General features: G+C 37.5%; 1 protein-coding gene across 2 annotated transcripts in view; it reads right to left on the bottom strand.

Moving 5' to 3' along the window:
* The window catches only part of LOC113828475 (chromatin-remodeling ATPase INO80), an 85,069-nt gene that overhangs the window by 64,301 nt on the left and 768 nt on the right, over positions 1 to 20,000 (bottom strand). Inside the window, exons 2-20 of one of the 2 annotated variants that reach the window (XM_070133361.1) lie at positions 15,729 to 15,847; positions 15,322 to 15,395; positions 14,864 to 15,087; positions 14,453 to 14,626; positions 12,953 to 13,084; positions 12,204 to 12,362; positions 11,797 to 11,955; positions 11,422 to 11,600; positions 10,935 to 11,151; positions 10,629 to 10,716; positions 9,748 to 9,836; positions 9,061 to 9,263; positions 8,432 to 8,634; positions 7,803 to 7,894; positions 7,389 to 7,550; positions 6,779 to 6,977; positions 6,366 to 6,456; positions 5,475 to 5,744; positions 4,996 to 5,290 (exon numbers count right to left, since the gene is read on the bottom strand). In XM_070133361.1, coding sequence (XP_069989462.1) covers positions 4,996 to 5,290; positions 5,475 to 5,744; positions 6,366 to 6,456; positions 6,779 to 6,977; positions 7,389 to 7,550; positions 7,803 to 7,894; positions 8,432 to 8,634; positions 9,061 to 9,263; positions 9,748 to 9,836; positions 10,629 to 10,716; positions 10,935 to 11,151; positions 11,422 to 11,600; positions 11,797 to 11,955; positions 12,204 to 12,362; positions 12,953 to 13,084; positions 14,453 to 14,626; positions 14,864 to 15,087; positions 15,322 to 15,395; positions 15,729 to 15,838 — 3,120 coding nt within the window. In that variant the 5' untranslated portion in view covers positions 15,839 to 15,847. The remainder of the gene's footprint in view (positions 1 to 4,995; positions 5,291 to 5,474; positions 5,745 to 6,365; positions 6,457 to 6,778; positions 6,978 to 7,388; positions 7,551 to 7,802; positions 7,895 to 8,431; positions 8,635 to 9,060; positions 9,264 to 9,747; positions 9,837 to 10,628; positions 10,717 to 10,934; positions 11,152 to 11,421; positions 11,601 to 11,796; positions 11,956 to 12,203; positions 12,363 to 12,952; positions 13,085 to 14,452; positions 14,627 to 14,863; positions 15,088 to 15,321; positions 15,396 to 15,728; positions 15,848 to 20,000) is intronic. The other variant, XM_070133365.1, reaches the window with a different exon arrangement.

The raw sequence follows: 20,000 nt of genomic DNA, 5'->3' as shown, positions 1-20,000 counted from the left end.
GGATATTCTGAATTTCCATTTCTTTCTTTCTTTCTCTTTCTCTTTAACTCCCTGTCCCTCATTCCCCCTCTTTCTCTCTCATTCCCTCTCTCTTTCTCCCTCAATCTCCCACTTTCTCCATCTCTCTCCTCATTCTCTTTCTCCTTCTGTTCTCATTCCAGCGATCTTCCTCTCTCCTAATTCTCTCCCTCATTCCCTCTCTCCTCTCCATCCCTATCTCTCATTTCTTCCTTTCATCTCATCTCTCTCCTTTCTCCCCATTCCCTCGGTTTCCCTTACTTTCCTGATTCCCGCTCTCTCTCTCTCTCTCTCTCTCTCTCTCTCTCTCTCTCTCTCTACATCTCATCCTTCTCCCTCTCAACCTTCCATCTCTCAATTCTCTCGTTCTTCATTCCTCTCCCTCCCTCTCTCCCTTTTTTCCTCACCCCCCCCTCTCTCTCTCTCTCCCATCCTCTCTTCATCTCTTTTCTCCCCTTTTTTTCTCCTCACTCCACTGGATACAAGTCGACCATTTACATCTCAGTTTTTTACGTTTTTATTTATTTATCTATATATTTTTCTTTTCTTTTCTTTTTTAATGTTGTTTGTATTCTTCGGAATATATTGCCCTCGGGGATTGTAACTTTTCCCAGTCGTGATACTTATCTTGTTATTTTTGCTTAACTCTTCGGTGTTACTCTTTATATGGCTTACCACACAAATAATCAAAAATAATAACAATAATAATACTAATAGTAATAATAATAACAACAACGACGACGATGATAATGATGATGATGATTGATGATGATGATTGATGATGATGATAACAATAATAAAAATAATCTCCTCTCTCCCTTTCCCTCTCCTCATGTCAACACTCCCCTTTCCTCTCCTCATTCCCTCTGTTTCCCTCTCCCCATTTCCTCTCTCCCTTCTCCTCATTCCATATTTCTTCCTTCCTCTCTCTCTCTTTTCCTTCTTTTCCTCTCCATATCCGTCTCCATCCCCCTCTGCTTTCCATTCCCTATTTCTCCCTACTTTTCCCTGGCTCTTCTTTTATCTCCCTCCCTTCCTCCTCTCACCCCCCCCCCATCTCTCCCTTCCTCACCTCATCCCTTCTCCCCCCCCCCCCATCCCTCTCTCGACTCCCCCCCCATCCCCCTCTCTCCCATCTTTTCCCCTCCCGATGCATAATCAGGATGCAACCATGCCTTCCGACATAACCCCCATCCCTTCCCCCTTCCGCCACCCCACCCCATGCCAACCAGTATAACCACCACACCCATCCCTATCCCTTTTCCCCTACCCCCTACCTCCACCCCCATCCCCACCCCTTCCATCACCCCCATACCTACCCCTTTTCCCCTTCACCCTACTTCCACCCCCATCCCCACCCCTTCCACCACCCCCATCCCTACCCCGTTTCCCCTTCACCCTACCTCCACCCCATCGCCACCCCTTCCCCCCATCCCCACCCCTTCCCCCCATCCCCACCCCCTTCCTCCCATCGCCACCCCCTTCCCCCCATCCCCACCCCCCCGCCCACGTGCACACCTCGCCACCCCGCGCACGTGCACGAGCGAGCGGGTGGACAGGCGGGCGGGCGGGGGAGCGGGCGTGAATACACAAAGGCGCCCAACCCACCAAAAACCCGCCGAGAACAGCGAACCAACCCATCGAGAAGTGAGAATCTAAAGGAGAAAAAGAAATGCGTGAAGAAAATGAGTATATAGGAAACGCAGAGGAGAAAGGAAAGAAAAAAATAAAGACGAAAATAAGAAAAAATAAGGAAAGAAGAAAAGATCAAAACTGGAAAAATCAAGAAAAGAACGCAAGTAAGGAACAAATATATGCAAAAAAAAAAAAAAAAAAAAAAAAAAAAAAAAAGATAAAGAAAAGAACGCAAAGAAGAACATACACACACACACAAAAAAAAAAAAGAAAACAAGAAAAAAAATGGAAACGATGAGAGAGGAAGAGAGGAAAGACGAAAAAAAAGCAAAAACGCCGAGATGCTCCCGCGTGCGCTGGCTCCAACATGCGTTATTCAAGCGAGCCGCCCTTGCATAAGTAAAGGATTGCTACCCAGCCGGGAGCGTAGTAGGGGGACGTGTGTGCGTCCGTGTGTGAGCGTATGGGAGGGATTGTGATTGTGTGTGTGACTGTGTGTGTGTGTGATTGTGTGTGACTGTGTGTGTGACTGTGTGTGTGACTGTGACTGTGTGTGTGTGTGTGTGTGTGTGTGTGTGTGTGTGTGTGTGTGTGTGTGTGTGTGTGTGTGTGTGTGTGTGTGTGTGTGAGTGTGTGTGCGCGCGTGTGAATGCGTGCGTGCGTGAGTGAATGCGTGCGTGCGTGCGTGCGTACGCGCGTGCATACGTGCGTACGTGTGCGTGCCTCCGCCGCGAGGGTGTGCGCACCGCTGGAGGACTGTGCGTGTGTTCGTATGTGCGTGGGCGTTTTGGGCGTCTGTTTACCCGAGCCAGTACGCGCGTAATTCAGCGTAAGTGCATACGCATATTAGCTTGCATATGTGTGTATTTGCTCTCGTTTGCGCGCTCGGAATTCGTATTTAACCTTCTTTTGCCGCGTGATGCGATGTTCGTCCGTGGAAGAGGAGGAAGGGGAAGGGAAAGCGTCAGGTTAGAAGGGGACAGAGTAGTAGTAGAAGTAGTAGTAGAAGTAGTAATAGTTGTAGTAGTAGTAGTAGTACTAGTTGTAGTAGTAGAAGTAGTTGTAGTAGTAGTAGTAGTACTAGTTGTAGTAGTAGAAGTGGAAGTCGTAGTCGTAATTGTAGCAGTAGTAGTTGTTGTAGTAGCAGAAGTAGTAGCAGAAGTAGAAGTAGAAGTAGAAGTAGAAGTAGAAGTCGCAGTAGCAGTAGTAATAGTAGTTGTTGTAGTAGTGGTGGTTGTACTCATTCATACCTTTATATACACCCAACCCAATCAACTATCCAAAACAAACAATTCCAAAATAGATAAAAGTGATGAACTGAAAAAAAGACAATGCCAAAGAAGAGAAGAAGAAAACAACAACATGAGACACTAAAATAACTACTTTCATGCATCAGCTACGAGCAATGTAAACCAAAGAAAATGAAACGAAATGAATAAAACGGACAAATATTGACACGACTTAACGCGGACTCTTTAATCTGCTCATCAACCAAGAAATGCGCTCGGCAAACGGTTTGCGTAGGCGGGAAGTGAAAGAGAAATGAGGGAGGGAGGGAGGGAGGGAGGGAGGGAGGGAGGGAGGGAGGGAGGGAGGGAGGGAGGGAGGGAGGGAGGGAGGGAGGGAGCGAAGATGGGACGGAAAAGAGGGAGGGACGGAGGGAGGGAGGGAGGGAGGGAGGGAGGGAGGGAGGGAGGGAGGGAGGGAGGGAGGGAGGGAGGGAGGGAGAGAGGAATGGAAGGAAGAGGGCAATAAAGACGGAAGGAAGGAAAGAAGGGGGAAAGAAGGGGGAAAGGAAGGAAGGAAGGAAGGAAGAGGGTAATAAAGACAGAAGGAAGGAAGGAAGGAAAGAAGGAGAGAGGGAAGGAAGGGGGAAATGAAAAGAGGAAGGGAGGAAGGGAGGAAGGGAGGAAGGGAGGAAGGAAGGAAAGAGGGAGGGAATATAAGGAAAAAATGAAGGAAGAAAGGAAAAAAAAGGAAGGAAGGAAATGAAGAAAAGGAAGGGAGGTTAGAAAGACCCAGTGAAGGAGAAAGAAAAAAATAAGAAAGTGGCAGTAGGAAAAAAGATGAAAGATAAAGAAGAAACATGAAAGATGAGTCACCTTGACTATGTTTGCGAGATCATGAAGATAGGAAGGGGATATATGAACATGTAAAGTAATGCATTTAAATGGAAAAGGAAAATAAAGTAAATAAATAACCAGAGGGTGACATATATCACAACAAAAAGAGAAGAAACGAATCAAACATGTTAAAAATAGCATTAATGATAAAAAAGTCACAAGTGAAAGAGTATGAATTGAATAAAAATATGAAAATAGAATATCAATAAAGAAAAAAAAATGAATGAAGAATAAAAAAAGAGGTTGTACTGGTCTCATGAACACCTCTCCCCACCCCCACCCCACCCCCCACCAACGAGAACAATAGATCCACCAACAACAAATTGATCATGCCAAGTTACACCACAATATAACATGCCCCCCCCCCCAGACCTCATTCACTCCCTTCCCTTCTTTCTACAATGAGAAACACACAATCCCTTCCTATACCCTTTATTATCTCTCCCCTCTCTTTTCATGCTCTGCTTTCACCTCCCTCTTCTTCTTTTACATCCTTTCTCTCCCTTCTTTACATTCTCTCACACCCCACCTTTCCATTCCTTCCCTTATTTGCCTTTTCTATCTTCCCCTCTCTCTATCTTCCACTTCTTTCAGTTCCCCTCCTACCTCCTTTTTTTCCTTCTCCTTTACTCATTCTTTCCCTTCTTTCCACCCTTCTTTTCTCTCTCTTCTTTTTAGTCATTGATTTCCTTAGACTACCTCCTTGTTTTTACCTTTTTTTCTGGACTTGTACACTATATCTTTGTTATATTTTGATTCCTTTTTCTATTCTTTAAGGTATCAAAAGCACTTCAAACACAATAAACAAAAAATAAAAGAGTGAAGAAAAAAAACAGAGAGCATGATGGAAAAAGTGAGAGAGAGAGAGAGAGGAGCCTGGCAGATGCATAGTACATGTCATCACAATAATAAAAATACCCATTGAAATCGCAACATAAGCAATCAACCAAATATCCATTTGCAGATACAAATACATGGAGAGAGAGAGAGACACACACACACACACACACACACACACACACACACACACACACACACACACACACACACACACCACACCACACCACACACACACCACAGACACACCACACCACACACACACACACACCACACACACACCACACCACACACACACACACACACACACACACACACACACACACACACACACACACACACACACACACACACACCATCCTCTCAGTTCCTCAGAACTAACCTTACTCCCATGTTTCTTGGAGCCGTGTTTGGAACCCGCCCCTGACCTCCTGTGGGACGACTTGGATGATGAGCCACCGCCCACCTTTTGAGGACTCCCAAGCTTAGCCAAGTGGACCGGCTTAGGAGGAGAGGACACCTTCTCCCCTGTGGTTGGCTGGGAGGGGCTGGTGGTCTCATCCTTCGGGATTACCTGATCTGGGGCATCTGTGGCCTTGCCCTCCTCACCTGTCACTCCCGCCCCCTCTGTGGTTTCTGACAAGACCTCAATCAGCGGGGGTTTCACTTTCTTCGATCTAGGGGAAAGAGAAACGGAACAGGATTGATGCATGTGCTCTGTGAGAATTACATATCTAGAGTTTGACATGGGAATATATTGATAGAGAGACAGATACATGAGAGCAAAAATAAACAGAAAAGATTTCATAATATGCCTTAGTAGACACAGGCTATCAAATACATACATACAGAGACACCAACCTCATTATCCTATGACTCATCGTCTCTGGCATATGGTGAATCACATGATCTGTGAAGGTATAAACCGAGGATGTGTTTGAGGTAAAGACAAGGTTGGAGAGCACTCTGCTTGATGCTATTCTTGCCGGGCACAAATTACTATCTACTATGAGGTGGTCTCTCCGCACGGGCATGAGGCCTGGACTTGATCGCTTGTCTTTCTCCTGCCAAGCGCTGCGGTGCTGGCGGATCTTCTCATACTGCATTGCCGCCAGCAGAAGGAGCCATCGTCTGTTTAAGGGCAGTAAATATTTCTGAATGAATTATCTGTTACTTCAGCTTACATCAAAATATGATGTTGAAATATCAAGGGTACACATTTTTTTTTTCATTTTTTTTTTGACAAAAAAATGCATATATCTATTTTGCTTAATCATCAAAACTCCAAATTATATACTTTTAAGGCCTGATATCATCTTGCAATTAAGGCTGTAAAATCAGTTAGAACCCCAACATTTACTAACAATTACTTACAGTATTAATTTGGTTTTACTAATCATAGTCAAACTAGTCATAATCTTGTCCTTCCACACTTTAAATATTTGTAACCTGTAAATCATTTGTGGAAGGTAACACTGAAATGACAGAGATATTTTCCTACCTACTTCTCTTTCATGCACAATTTCAATTAATTCTTTCCTTGTTGAAGCAATGAAGCCAAAGCTTTATAATAATTATAATAATAATAATAATAATAATAATAATAATAATAATAATAATAGTAATAATAATGATAACAGAAATAACAATAATAATTAAAATAATGATTATATATAATAATAATAATATTAATAGAAGAAAAGAAAAATCAATAACTCAATCAACAGACATCATTTTCACAAATACACTTACCGAGTTAGCAAATGATCTTTCTTGAAGGTCTGGACTTCACAGGGACTCAGATCAATGAACCGAAGGAATGAAAAACACCTGGTCGATTTCCCTGTTTGAGTGAAAAAAAAAAAGTTCCATAAATAAGGAAAATATATTAATAGCACATCATATATAAGTAAAGGACTATGTAAAAAAAGAAAGAAAGAAAGAAAGAGCAAAAAAAACTGGATAATGTGAACAAGTTTTACAATCATAATAAATATATTTTTACTATGCAATCAATTTCATTAGAACATTTCAAGACATAACTACAATTCAGTCATTTTAAAATCTCACTTGTATAGAAAAAAGGAAGAACAAATTACAACATAAAAAACACAGGTAAATGTACAGAAAATTACAACAAAAACGAAGATAATAACTTTACCAACCTTCCTCCTTCAAACTAGAATGCATGTAGTGTGGATTGAACACCGACAGCTTGTTATAGAGCCAGTGGTGTTGGCTGGGGTTGTCCCGGATGAGGCACACATCTCTGAACACCAACTTGGGCAAGTTGTATGGCTCAGGCTGCATTGTGAAGGGGGAGCGCACTTCTCGTCTCTCTAGGAGTTCAGGGTGGTTGCACACCTATTGGGGAGGGAGTTGGAGATTATTGCTTGACGTTATTTTAAGGCTTTTAACAGCTAATCGTGATATTTGCAGGGTGTATCTGATGTTTACAGCTACTGACAATATTGTCCTGTGTATGGCATTTCCTGTTACATTGACAGTTGAGGTGTAGTCTATGTTCGCTATAGGAAGTTATGTATGCGGCAGATACTGAGACTTAAGTGTAATAGTTGTTATTAGCAATGACAAGATGTGTGCAAAAAATGGTATAATACTGTTGTCTTGCTTTATTGCCTCTTATTCATATATATCATAAAGTAAAAAAGAAAAGATGAAATACCTATCAAAATATAAATCATGCAGAAAAAATCTAAATTATAACAATATCAGAAATAAAGATCAGTAATTCCTAATCCAATCCTTACTCACCTTCCTGAACTGCATGACCAGGTTCATGAGTGATGAGGTGACTGATGTCTGCTGTGATGAGGGACCCATGGAGGAACGCAATAGTTCGTCAATGCTGATCTTGTTCTTGAGGCCATTGTAGAGAAACTTTTGCCTTAGGGTAAGTGGGCAGTACATCATGATCTGCAGAGGGTAAAAGAGGATCAGAAATATAATTCATCATAATTCAGAAGATTCTTAATAACTTATACCTCTTAAAATTCAAGATATAATTACCTTGCACAAATCATATTTCAAATATGCTATGTAAGTTGAAATCTAAATCATTTTTTTAATCTAATTTTCCTGGATATTCATAAAATACAAAGATTTCTTGATGTTATAGAATATAAACATAATCAGACAACACAATACACTTATGATAATTTGCTTTACCTCAATCTTGTCTGAAAGTTCATTCTCAACCTCTGTCTTTACTCTTCTCAACATGAATGGCTTGAGAATCATGTGGAGTCGATTCAGGTGCTCTGTAAAGAGGCCAAGTGTTAAAAGATGTTCCATTAAATCCAATTCACCTCAGTATATCCTTTATCTTCTCTGTAAAACAGCAAAATGTGGTGACATGGTTTCTTAAAAAGCAACAACAGTAACAATCACAACACTGCTGTGGAGAGTCATCTTTAAGATTTTAAATCATTTTCAACATTTGCCCAGGAGGAATAATAAAGAAATTTCTATTATGTAGATCATGAATATTTGTTTCTTAGGAATTTATAATATTTGCTTACACACTAACAGTTCAAAACCCACAAACCCACAATATACTGTATTTGTTTTCATACTTTTGTTTTATCCTTACACCATTTACATTCACAGACAAAATTTGGTGTAAACTATTTTATCATCTCTTTCAACATAAAAATCTTCTGGCATGGTATTCATAACAATTAATCTCATTCCTAAGTATTTACACACCAAATTCTTTTCCATCCTAGTTTTCATAAATCTGTTATGACTCTCACTTAGATCCTACATCCAAAACCCATACAAAATCTTAAACTTACTCTCGTCCACGTGTGTTTTGTTCTCAACATGGCCTTCAATGTCCTTGCTGAACCACTCATTGAACCATAGGTGAGAGTCGAACAGGGAAGGCATGATGAAGTGAAGGAGAGCCCACAGCTCTGCCATGCTGTTCTGGATGGGAGTTCCTGAGAGTAGCAGTCTGTTGCGGCAGCTGAAGCCCAGAAGGAGCTTCCATCTCTGGCTGTATGTTGACCACAGCAGGAAATTTAAAGATTAATATTGTGCTGAGCACTGGAGGAAAATAAATATCCAAACCTCAGACTAAATGGTAATATTTTAGAAGCTGAGGAAATACCCATCTGTAGTTGAGAAGCCAATCAACCCTTGGAGACTTTTCTACAGCTCATAGATTCTCTCAAACTTGCTATAGTTATGCAAATAGAATGACACTGAAGACAGCACTTACAACTGTACAAAATCAAAATATTAAGGCTTATATTTGTCCAATTGCATTATTGTGAACATTACACACAATTTCAAAACACAACTTCTAAAGTTCTTTACAACCACAACAGGCTAGTTCTGTGTTATAATATAATACATCTAATTCTCAGTACAAATGCTTGCATCATCATACACACTACAACATCCCAAACCAAGAACACACCTGTTGATGCTCTTGATGGCCTGAGCCTCATCAAGGACCATGTAATTCCACTTGAGGCGGTTGAGGAACCTGAAATCCTGGATCACAATCTGGTAGCTTGTGACAACCACATGGAAGCTTGCCTCCCTTGTACCAAGGTTCTTCCCGTCAAAGAACTTGCGGAGATTCTTGCGCTCCTCGGGGTTGCCCCAGTATGGCACCACCTGCAGAGGAGAGGAGTGAGCTAGCAAGGTTTTGTGGAGTAGAAACATAAATGGTGATAATGACAGAGCAGATGGGAGTACGCACAATACATTGACCAGAAAAGTTTGATACACCTGCAATATAAGTAACACAGGTGAAGTTTCAGTCAGTCTGATTTGTACAAAACCACTTTGAGGAACAAGAGCAAGTAAAAAGTCAACAAATCATGAAATACAACAGAAGCATACAAATGAAATGAAATTTTGAAAGACAGATTTTATAGCATATACATAAATTTTCATCTGCTGTACAATATAAGATTTAGCTTTTTTCCCAAGAGGAGAAAAATAATTACCATTGGCAAAAGATTGAGAGTTGAAAGCAAAGTTGAAATACAAAAGCAACAAAACCTAATTAGCTCTTTTCTCATTTCTCTTCCTTTATTTTTTCTTTAAAACCTTCTAACAAACATTCAAGACAAAAACATTATCATTCTTTTCATACTTGGAAATCTGGCACAAATCTGGCAATTTCTCCCGTCCAATTGTGAAGGGTTGATGCAGGGGTGATAATCAGGAAGGGGCCCCACGTATCTGTGAGGGTAGAGAACATATCATAAATATAAAGAAATAAACAAGACATATTATAATAATGACTACTTTTCTATGGTACTAAAAAAGACTCTTTAGTACATAATCCCAAATGTATGTCAAAAATATATAGACATAAATGAATAGCTTAATAATATATAATTTCCCCTGAATTGATAACAAAGATTCTTTAAGACTTTTAATGGATTACCGAAATACACACTTGAACCCATTAGTGATAGGTACATGTAGTGTCCACTGTAATTTTATTTTGTGAATTCTGTACAGATCTTCAGCCACCAAAGAGGTCACTTAGTATGCCCTATGTGACCTCATCTGATATCCCAAGCTTTTGAATTTTATGGAAAAATGTTTTTTTTCTAATCCTATTAATGTTGATACTGTTATCATCATTTGTGGCAGTATGATTATTCAAATGCAATTAACAATACTATTTGCATAAACAAATATGAATACCCAGAAAATGGGTGAATGACTTTGGTGACTAAGCACTTCTGGAACCATCAATGTGGAAACAAAATCTGTATATTAAAATCAGCAGACATGGCATAAATTTACATATCACTTCTGTGTCAATGGCTTCAAGATATGAAGTGACAGTTGTGAAAACAAATAAACAAAAAAAATATAATTATGACCCTAAAATTCACCAGAAAGGAAACTCAAATCTCACAACTTGCAAACTATCAAACAAACATGCTGACCAATAAATCTTCTTCTTGCATGTGGGCAACAGATTAGTAGCTGAAAAAACAACAACACTGCTGTACATACCATATTGTTCACAAATGTGTGCCAGGAAGGCAATTGATTGTACTGTCTTTCCCAGACCCATTTCATCTGCAAGAATACCATTAATGCCCTGAAAAAAGGAAAAAAAAGTTAAGATTCCAAGACATAATTCTATCTTCAAATAAGCTTACAATGATAATAAACTGCCAATTTGGTTTTAGAGACAGAGAAAGAGTGACATAGAAAGCAAAATGGAAAGTGGATGGAATAGGGAATGGGAGTGGGCAAGGGAGAAGGGAAAATGGAAAAAGGAAGAAAAAGACAAAGAGAAAAAGAATGACTACTCACAAAGTAATAGAGATTAGCTAGCCAGTTCATGCCCTTCATCTGGTAACTCTTGAGGATGCCCTTGAAGATGATGGGCTGTGGGTGCTCCTTGGCTTCCTTTGATCCCCCGACATTAGGCAGGCTCTCACCCTCCATGCTTGAGAACATGCTGAGTCGCGCCTGCTGTGTGGAGTAGGCTTCCTGTGCAGTCTTCAGTGCTTGAGCCTTCATAGCCTCACTGTTGAATTTAATATTTTGTTTTATAAAATTGGAAGGCAACAAGGATAATAAAAATAATCAGATAGTATAGCATAATGCTATGCTAAAAAGATTTTATATATAAACTACACATGTTGTTCTAATAACAAATAATTCCCATAGCTAACAAAAATATATTTGAAAATCCCAAGTTCTAATGAAATGAAATTTATTAACAAACAGGATAATAACTAGTCAATCAAAACCAGCAAAAGGCAGAAACACACACAAAATCACACAAACAACTAACCAATCATAATCATCAATAGACGACGAAGAAGGGATGGGCCCATCGTCCTCCAGCTGCTTGAGGATGTTGCTGGTGTCCTCGTCATCCATGGAGGCTGAGCCCATCTTGTTCTTCATGAAGTGAGCATAGAGCTCTGGCAGTGTGATGAGGAAGTTGACCTTGCGTTGTTGTCTCTTTACCTGTCATAAGAAGGAGTGAGATAATAAACCTATTTGTCAACCTTGAAGTCCAATTAAATGAAAAATAATAATCTTTCCGTAATAAATACCATTGATTGCATTATAACAAGTAACATTAATGTCACACAAATCTCTATTAGCATACACAACTTAAAGACAATGGCCCAAATCAATCAGGTACATGCAAATTTCTCACCTCCAAGATTTCCTTGTCCATTTTGCGCTGTTCTTCTGCCTCCCTCTCAGCTCTTCTGTTTTGCTCCTTCAAGATACGGTCGAACTTCTTCCATTCCCCTTGCATAGTTCTTGTGAGTCGCTTCAGCATCCATACTTTGTCTTTTACTGTCTTTTGGCTCTAAGAGTTGGAAAAGAAAAATAAGAAAGGTATATAGAGTGATAAAACTACAGAATATAATGGTTAATTATAAAACAACTGAAAAAATATAATGGCTAAGATAAAAATTATGCAAACTACACCTAGAACACCTACACAACAGAGCTGACCACAATCTAGGTAAGCTATATAAATGAAGAACAGCATCCAATGCAACTAAATCTGTTAGAAAGGGAAAAAACTAAACAAGGAAAGAATATTCCCCTCACCTGTAGGGCCTTCTGTCTACACACACGCATACACCCTGTGGCCATGCGCTTGCAGTTCTGGAGTACTTCCTTGCGGAAGGAGGCCTTGGACTTTTGGCAACGGCCCACCTCCTTCTTGGCCATTAGCACCCATAGCTTGTGTCTGCGCATGGTCAGGGCCTGGGGAGAAAAGAATGAAAATAAGTGTAAAGAAGTGTATAATGAGTAGGATGATCATGATATGAATATGATATGATGATGGATAATATCACTGGTGAAGAAAATGGTATTATATTGAAAATGAATAATGTGACAATATGGAGTTTGGTCACCTGATGGTAAATAAAATGATAAAGTGAAAGTGATGATTTTAGAGAAAAAAAGACTGATATACAAAACTTAGAACAATTACTTATAGTATAAAATATAATAAAATAAGTACATGCTGAAGAGTCAAATTCTCCATTCTTCACCGTTTCCCTAAGGTCAAGCTGTGCAATCGCTGAACTATCATTAAATGATAAAATGAGTTTCAACTACATAATATATCTATTAACATAATCCATTACAAAATCATAATAATAAATATCTAAATTATATCAACTTTTTTGTAGTTTCATTTTTCAACTAAAATTTACAAAACAACATCACCCAAGTCCTGTTTATCAATCCTAAAAAAAGATCTGAAACACCATCTTTACTCTCACTCACAATAAACAACAAAGGAAAGACTCTGATCTAACCATCAACTACAACAAAAATGTCCCAACCTGTGCATCCAGTTTCTTGGGCTTCTTATCCTTCTTGCTGCCCCTCCCTCGTCCCTTAACAGGGATGGAGAGGTCATCAGAAGCGTCATCAGGGAAGCTGTGCAAGCTGTCCTCATTCTGTGCAAGAGGGCTCTGATGAGAGATCGAGAGAACAGACAAAACGGACCGGCGTTACAGTGTGCCTTCTCTTTTTCCTTTCTTTTATAAGAAATTGCTTATGCCTTTACTAGTGTTATATGTACTATTAATTTCATCAATATAATTTTATTGCATTTTTTAAAAAATTCTCACTGGACTACGTTTATCATTACAAATGACATTACCATCATCACTTTGAACTGACAGAATGTGTAACAGTTTCATTTTTTTTTCTCTCTTTTTCATGTTCATTTATGAATATTATTATCATTATTCTGATGAGAGATTGAGAAAATTGAAAATAAATTCTGATTCATTTTTGTCCCCTCTTTCTTTTTTCTTTTTTTCTTTGATACCTCTCTTTCATTATTTACATTAGTCTATTAAAATTCTTTTTGCTGTTACTAATGTCCCTATTACACTTGTCTTCAATTTTAAAGAAAGAAATGGAAGTGTTCTTTCCTTTTCCCCTATATTCTTAATCTAAATTCTAATCATAATTTCACATACCTATCTATTTACTGGAATTATATCATTAGTTTCAAGGGGGGAAGGGGAATACATGTTCCATTTCTTTAATTTTTAGTCTTTTACTTATACAAAAATTCATTCACCATTTTCCTTATTCATGTGTCTGTTTATACAATATAAACAATTATAAAAGGTACCAATACTCTCATTGCATTAGTGGAGGGGGAGATTTATTGCAAATCATTACCTTTCTAGTACTCTCAACATTATGTAGATAAGCGTACGAACTAAGTTGGACTTCATTGGATTGTTAATATACACTACTGTAAATTTGCTGATGTATTTCTGATTATTGTGATGATGTAGGCTCAGTAAGTTAGAGTAGGATAAACTAGAAAATATCCCTTTGAACCATAATAACTAGTGGACTTGTTAGATTATACAACGTTCAAATTTGAGAATGTTCCTTTGCGATTTAGATTTTGTCAAAATAATCAATGAAAAATTAGGTCGCACTAGACAGGCAAGTCTTTTCTGTAAGAAATGAAACTTGGCTTTTAGAACTATTACAAGGTTTTCCCTTGATTACAATTTGACTCAGACGCGGGCTAGACAGGCTTGCCTAAAATACTACCTTGACTTCATATGCCTACTAAATGTTACATTTCAAAATGATTTACATAAAACTTGCTTAGGTTGCAATAAATGTATCTATATTTTCTCAATATATTAAATGAAAGAGGCTAAATATAGTTAGCATGTTGAAATAATATATCTATTTTTTTACTTCATCTGCTTCTGCTTTTCTGTTTCCAAACTGGTGTCTTGCCTGTTTTCATTTCCACATAACAAAGAAAAATGAAAAAAAAATCTATTCAACAAAGCTCTTACATCTGCATCAAGTTCATCCTCCTCCTCTTCCTTCTTTAACTTCTTCTTTAACTTCTCTTTTTCCTTTTTCTCTTTGTTCTTTTTTCTCCTTGACCCCGCCATAAATCGCTGGTGTTCTGGGTATTTGTCAACACGTGAGAGCAAGCCAGCACTATAGTACAGGTAGCCTCGATTCTGAGGAAGGAAAAGGAAATGAATTATCTGAATAAAGAAGTGACAAAAGGAATCATGATAATTCTTTTAAAATAAGACAAATGAAACAAACAGAAAACAGATATGCAATAAAAAAAAAAAATAAAAATAATAAAAAAAATAAAAAAGGAAAACATGATTAATCTTTATGTGATCTTCAGATACATCCCATTATTATTCATTTTACATGCAGTCCTTACCAACCAAAAGACCCCATACCTCTTCATTCTGGTAAAAGTGCGACTGGTGATGCTTGCGGAGGCGGTGTTCCCTGAGCATGTTCTCCAGGTCAGCAGGTGTGAGTTCTGGTCCATCCTCATTTTCTGTGTCATTCTCGGTCTCAGAGGAGGATGAGGATGACGATACCAGTACGTCCTTTAGCCACTGTCTTTTACGACGCACACCCAAAAAGTTGTACAGGTGTGATTTGTCATTTTCTCTCTCTGTGTGAGGTGTAAGAGGTTAGAGGAAGAAGTATTCTTATGATGAAGCTTTGATAATGAGGTTATTAAAGACATATATATATCTCCAATTGAATATGATTTAGAAAACTAAAATCAACAAATAAAAAAAATCCTCTTGCACCAGTGATTTAGTTGAACTATATAATTGGCATCATAAAAATGGGGGTGGAAAAACTGCATCATAACAACAAATATATACATCCACAAACTTACCATCTTTCGTTCGTGATATACCATTCTTCAAGGATATACTTCCCTCTACGTCTGACTCTGACGCTGTGTCATCACTGTGAACAAACTCATGATTAAGATATGTTCTCACTTTATTCAAATATATTCAAGGTTATAAATCATAGTATTTGGTAAAATATCTAATCTTGATTTAAGTGTTCATCTTTTACAAAGCAAAATAGAAATTGCAATTAAAATATAACTAAATGGGTAATATGATAACTGATCACCTTCCAACACACCATAAACCATATGGACTCCATTCCAACAGACACTTACAACAGACTACACACTCAATGGAAATCCTAGAGACAAGATGTACATCAACTGACTATTTTTCCAATTACGCCTAATACTAGATCCACCCACTGCCACCAACTAAGCCTCACCTGACAGGCTGGTTGATGACCTGTTCCACGTAATTGAGAAATGGATCGAGCTTGAGTGCCTGTTCTAGACGCTGGATGTGCAGGGGCTTTGAAAACTCTGCATCCTCCATGCTCGAGACCTACAACAGAGACAGGGAAATGGTTAGAGGGAATGCCTGGAGGGAAGAGAGGAAACTGATTGGGGAGAATTAAGCTAATCAACGAGTGGGAATAGATGGTAAACACAGAAGGGAATAAAGAAAATTGTTAAAAGGGAAGAAAGCAAAGTAACAGAGAACTGATTAGAGGAAATAAGAGGGGAATTGATTAGAGGGAACATAATAATAAGACTGAAGGGACAAAGTGGGAAATGACTGAAGGAAATTAGGGGAAAACTGATTAGAAAGTACAAAAAAGAACTTACGGGAAGGAGAGCGAAGGGAAGGAAAAGAAAGGAAAAGGAAAGAAAAAAAAAGGAACTGATAAGATGGGGGAAGGCATGGAAAGGATGAAAAAAGAAATTCAATAAAAAGGGCATTGATAAGAGGGGGTAAAGAAATTGATAAGAAGGGAGGGGAAGGGTATTGATAGAAGGCATAAGGGAATTGATAGGAAGGTAAAAAGGGGGTGTTGATAAGAGGGAGAAAAGGGGGTACTGATAGAAGGGAGAAAAGGAAGCCCAATGGAGAGGAGAAATTCCTTATTTTGAAGGGGAAACTGGGGACTAATAGGCAGGCAAAAAAGGGAACTGCCTCTAAAGAAAATTGATTTGCTTTTCAACAGAAGGAAAATATGAGCTCAAAGGATTAAAACATAAAAACAAGGAAAAGAAGAAAATGAGAAATAAACAAGATGAGAGGAGTACGAGAAAGAGAATTTTCTTAAAAACTACAAGATATAATTGCTACATAAAACTGGCCTTAACTTACAAAGGCAGTATGACCTCTTTAAAATGGGTTAATAAGTACATATATACTTTATATTTCAGAAATTATGTATATTCTTAATAAAAGAAAGAAAAAAACATCCATCCATCCATCCCATTCTTTTGGCTAACTGTAACTGTATCAGGAAACTTTCAAATCAATAATTCTTTTAGATTTTCCTAATAGATAAAGAGTCTTTAGATAAAGAGTCATCTTTCAAGACCTACAGGAGTTCCCTCTTCTTTTGCAGATCTAAATAAAGGCAACTGATATAAATTTCTTCTTCCTTGATGCATATATATATTTTTTAATAAAAACACAAAAAATCAAACTAAAAAACGCTTCCAAATATATTCCATTATCATGCCATATTCTTCTTACTATTCTGCCTTATCATCAAACCTTGTCTATCAATCATCTTGTGGCAGCTATTACTTTAATACAGTTATTTATTCATTATTACTGACATATCATTTCTGTCTGCTCTTGTCTATTATCATTAACCTCCTCTGTAACTACTCAAAGAGGGTTACCATTGCATAATTTAAATTTCTATATTTGTGTTATCATCATCATTATCTTATGAGAAATTACTTTCATTTCAATAACATCTAAAATGAAATTAAAAATATATGATGATATATTAACATCTATATCTGAAATTATATTATGTAAATATACATACACATCCATATACATATATAATGATGATCAATAAAAAAAGAAATGTATACATAACAATACCAATAATAATAATAATAATAATAATATTAATAATAACAATAATTCTCTAATAATAACAAAGTAAATATCTGTCTATAAACTCAATGAAAAGTCTACTAAAACAAATTAACATATTACAAATGCAAATTTTCCCCAGAGATCCCCAACTAGACAATTAATATTCATAACATCTACATGTTGTGCCTGCCTGTGTGTGTGCACGTTCCTCTGACATACATCAATCTCATTCTCCTTAATCAAATGTGGATGATCAAAATATGTAGCTAATCAATCATTTTCTAGTTGTCAAATATATTCTCCAGTACTTACATTTATCATCTTAGCCTTTGGTAAGTGAATGGTATTTTTATAAGAGTTTTCAACATAATCATTACACTAAATTGTTATATCCTATTTCCTTTCAGCCAATGATTATGAGAATGCTGTCCAAAATAATATGATTATAAAATTAATAGTCTAATAATAAGAAAGTTAAATATGCCTGGTTGATAAAGATTAATGCATTTAAATTCTGAGTAAATCAATAAATCAATTTCTAAATCTACTTTACTAAAAGTATAAATAATGCACATTTAAAAATTAATAACCTGGTACTGATATTCATTCATGTCATTACACATGGCAAATAATTAAAAAAATACCAATATCGTATACAATTAATGGCCATAAAAAATTTAGTTGATAGTAATGCACAATTAATAAATCTGATGATAATAATAAACAGTGGACCGAATAATATCAAACAAGTACGACCCAGTGTTTGCCGTTAACCTGCATGCGAGCTGTGCAACTTGCAGCACTCCAGCAAAGGCTATCATCCCTCCCCTATATATATTTCTAATGAGCCACAGCTTGTAGGTTGCCTAGGTATATTTATCACCAAATCAGGAACTAGTCCAAGCTCTTTCTTCCTAGATCTCCCATGGTGGATATTTGTTAGCCTTTGCCGGAGCACCGAAGATGCACAAAAAGCCTCAGCAAATGCTTGACACTATGCCACCGCACACTGAAGGTCTTTAGTGACAGGTTATGACAAAAGTAATATCAACTGGATATAACACACCAAATACAACTATGCAATAGATGTCAAATTTAGAAAGCTCTTGCCATCAATTCAAAGGATTTATCATTCATTAATATCTGATATTTTCGTAAACTGACAATGGTAAGCAACCAATATGAAAAATAAATGGAAAAATGTAGCTAATTACCATAATTGAAAACTACGTGACAGTCAATGGCAAAGTTCCTTCATTCGTATTTTTTTGTAATTTCTTTATATCGCTGGTGTTTTCAGAGATAATGAAGAAGAAAATTATATCTACAAAAGTTTTCACTTTTTTTTTCTTTGCTGTTATTTTTCACTTTCTTTAGGATTATCACACACACACACACACACACACACACACACACACACACACACACACACACACACACACACACACACACACACACACACACACACACACACACACACACACAAAAAAAAAAAAAAAACAAGAAAAAACTGTATGACAAATTTTCTTATCCATGTATATCACAATCATCTTTCACCAGCTCTTTGGCTTTCAACAATATTTCACCTTTCGACACTTGTTTTACTTATCTTTAAGTTTCTGATAATTTCCCTTTCTATCCAGCTTTCAGGCTTTTGACAACTTTTTTCATCCACCTTTAGGATTTTTAGCATATCTGGATTAGCGCATGCGAAACTGACACTCAATTTCAAATATTGGATATTCACATTTCGTTCCTTCTTTTTCGAAATATGCAAAAATTATAGATCATAATTCATTTAGTTTCATTATCATATAAAAATAAATTAAATACAGATATTAAATAATGTACCATAAATGATATTCATATACACAAAAACAATATACTATCTTCCCATAACTGCAAATTTATATAATCAAAATGAAGCCGGCTCCTCCATTCTTTCACTTTCCCCTAACCCTAAAACAGCTAAAAAAATTATGAAATCACACAAATAAAATACTCCTCTGTTAGCAAATCCAAATTTAAAGATTTAACAGCAACTTTTAAGAAAAGGAATATATAGGAAGGGGAAAATTAATTCAACGATCATATATGATGCATTAACTCTATTTGGTACGAAAAATAATATGTAATTAAGGGATATAATAAACATACGCCCTAATTTCTTGTTAGCCCTCAAAGGATGCATTGTCTTCTGCTCTGAAGCACATGTGGTGCCAAGAAACACTGCTCTCTGCTCTATTTAAGTTCGTGCCAAAAAAGAGTTGTATTTCGGGAATCTATACCTCCAAGTCTACATTAGGAGACTATTCTCTACATCCAAATTCTTTTGTAGCATCCTACGGGTATAGCAGTAGAGTTTATCCTGCATTCTTGCCTGTGCGCATGTACTTCAAGGGTTAACATCCATGCATCTTAATCCAGTATGTCTCAAGAAACATAATCGACTCTGCACTTCATCCTCCGGGAAAGGTCACTGACCCTCAACCATCTATATTCTACCCAAATGAGGCTCATCAACTGCCATCGACACATCGTCAAATTGAGGGAAAAGGTCCGAGTTTTATTTTGCCAACGGTCCGGAGAGGAGCTCGTTAGTCTTTGCCAGAGCGCAGTGGGTAGG

The sequence above is a fragment of the Penaeus vannamei genome, chromosome 2, assembly GCF_042767895.1.
Source record: "Penaeus vannamei isolate JL-2024 chromosome 2, ASM4276789v1, whole genome shotgun sequence".
Lineage (NCBI taxonomy): Eukaryota > Metazoa > Arthropoda > Malacostraca > Decapoda > Penaeidae > Penaeus > Penaeus vannamei.
Note: the sequence above shows the minus strand (reverse complement) of the source record. Positions and strands in the feature narration are given on the sequence as shown.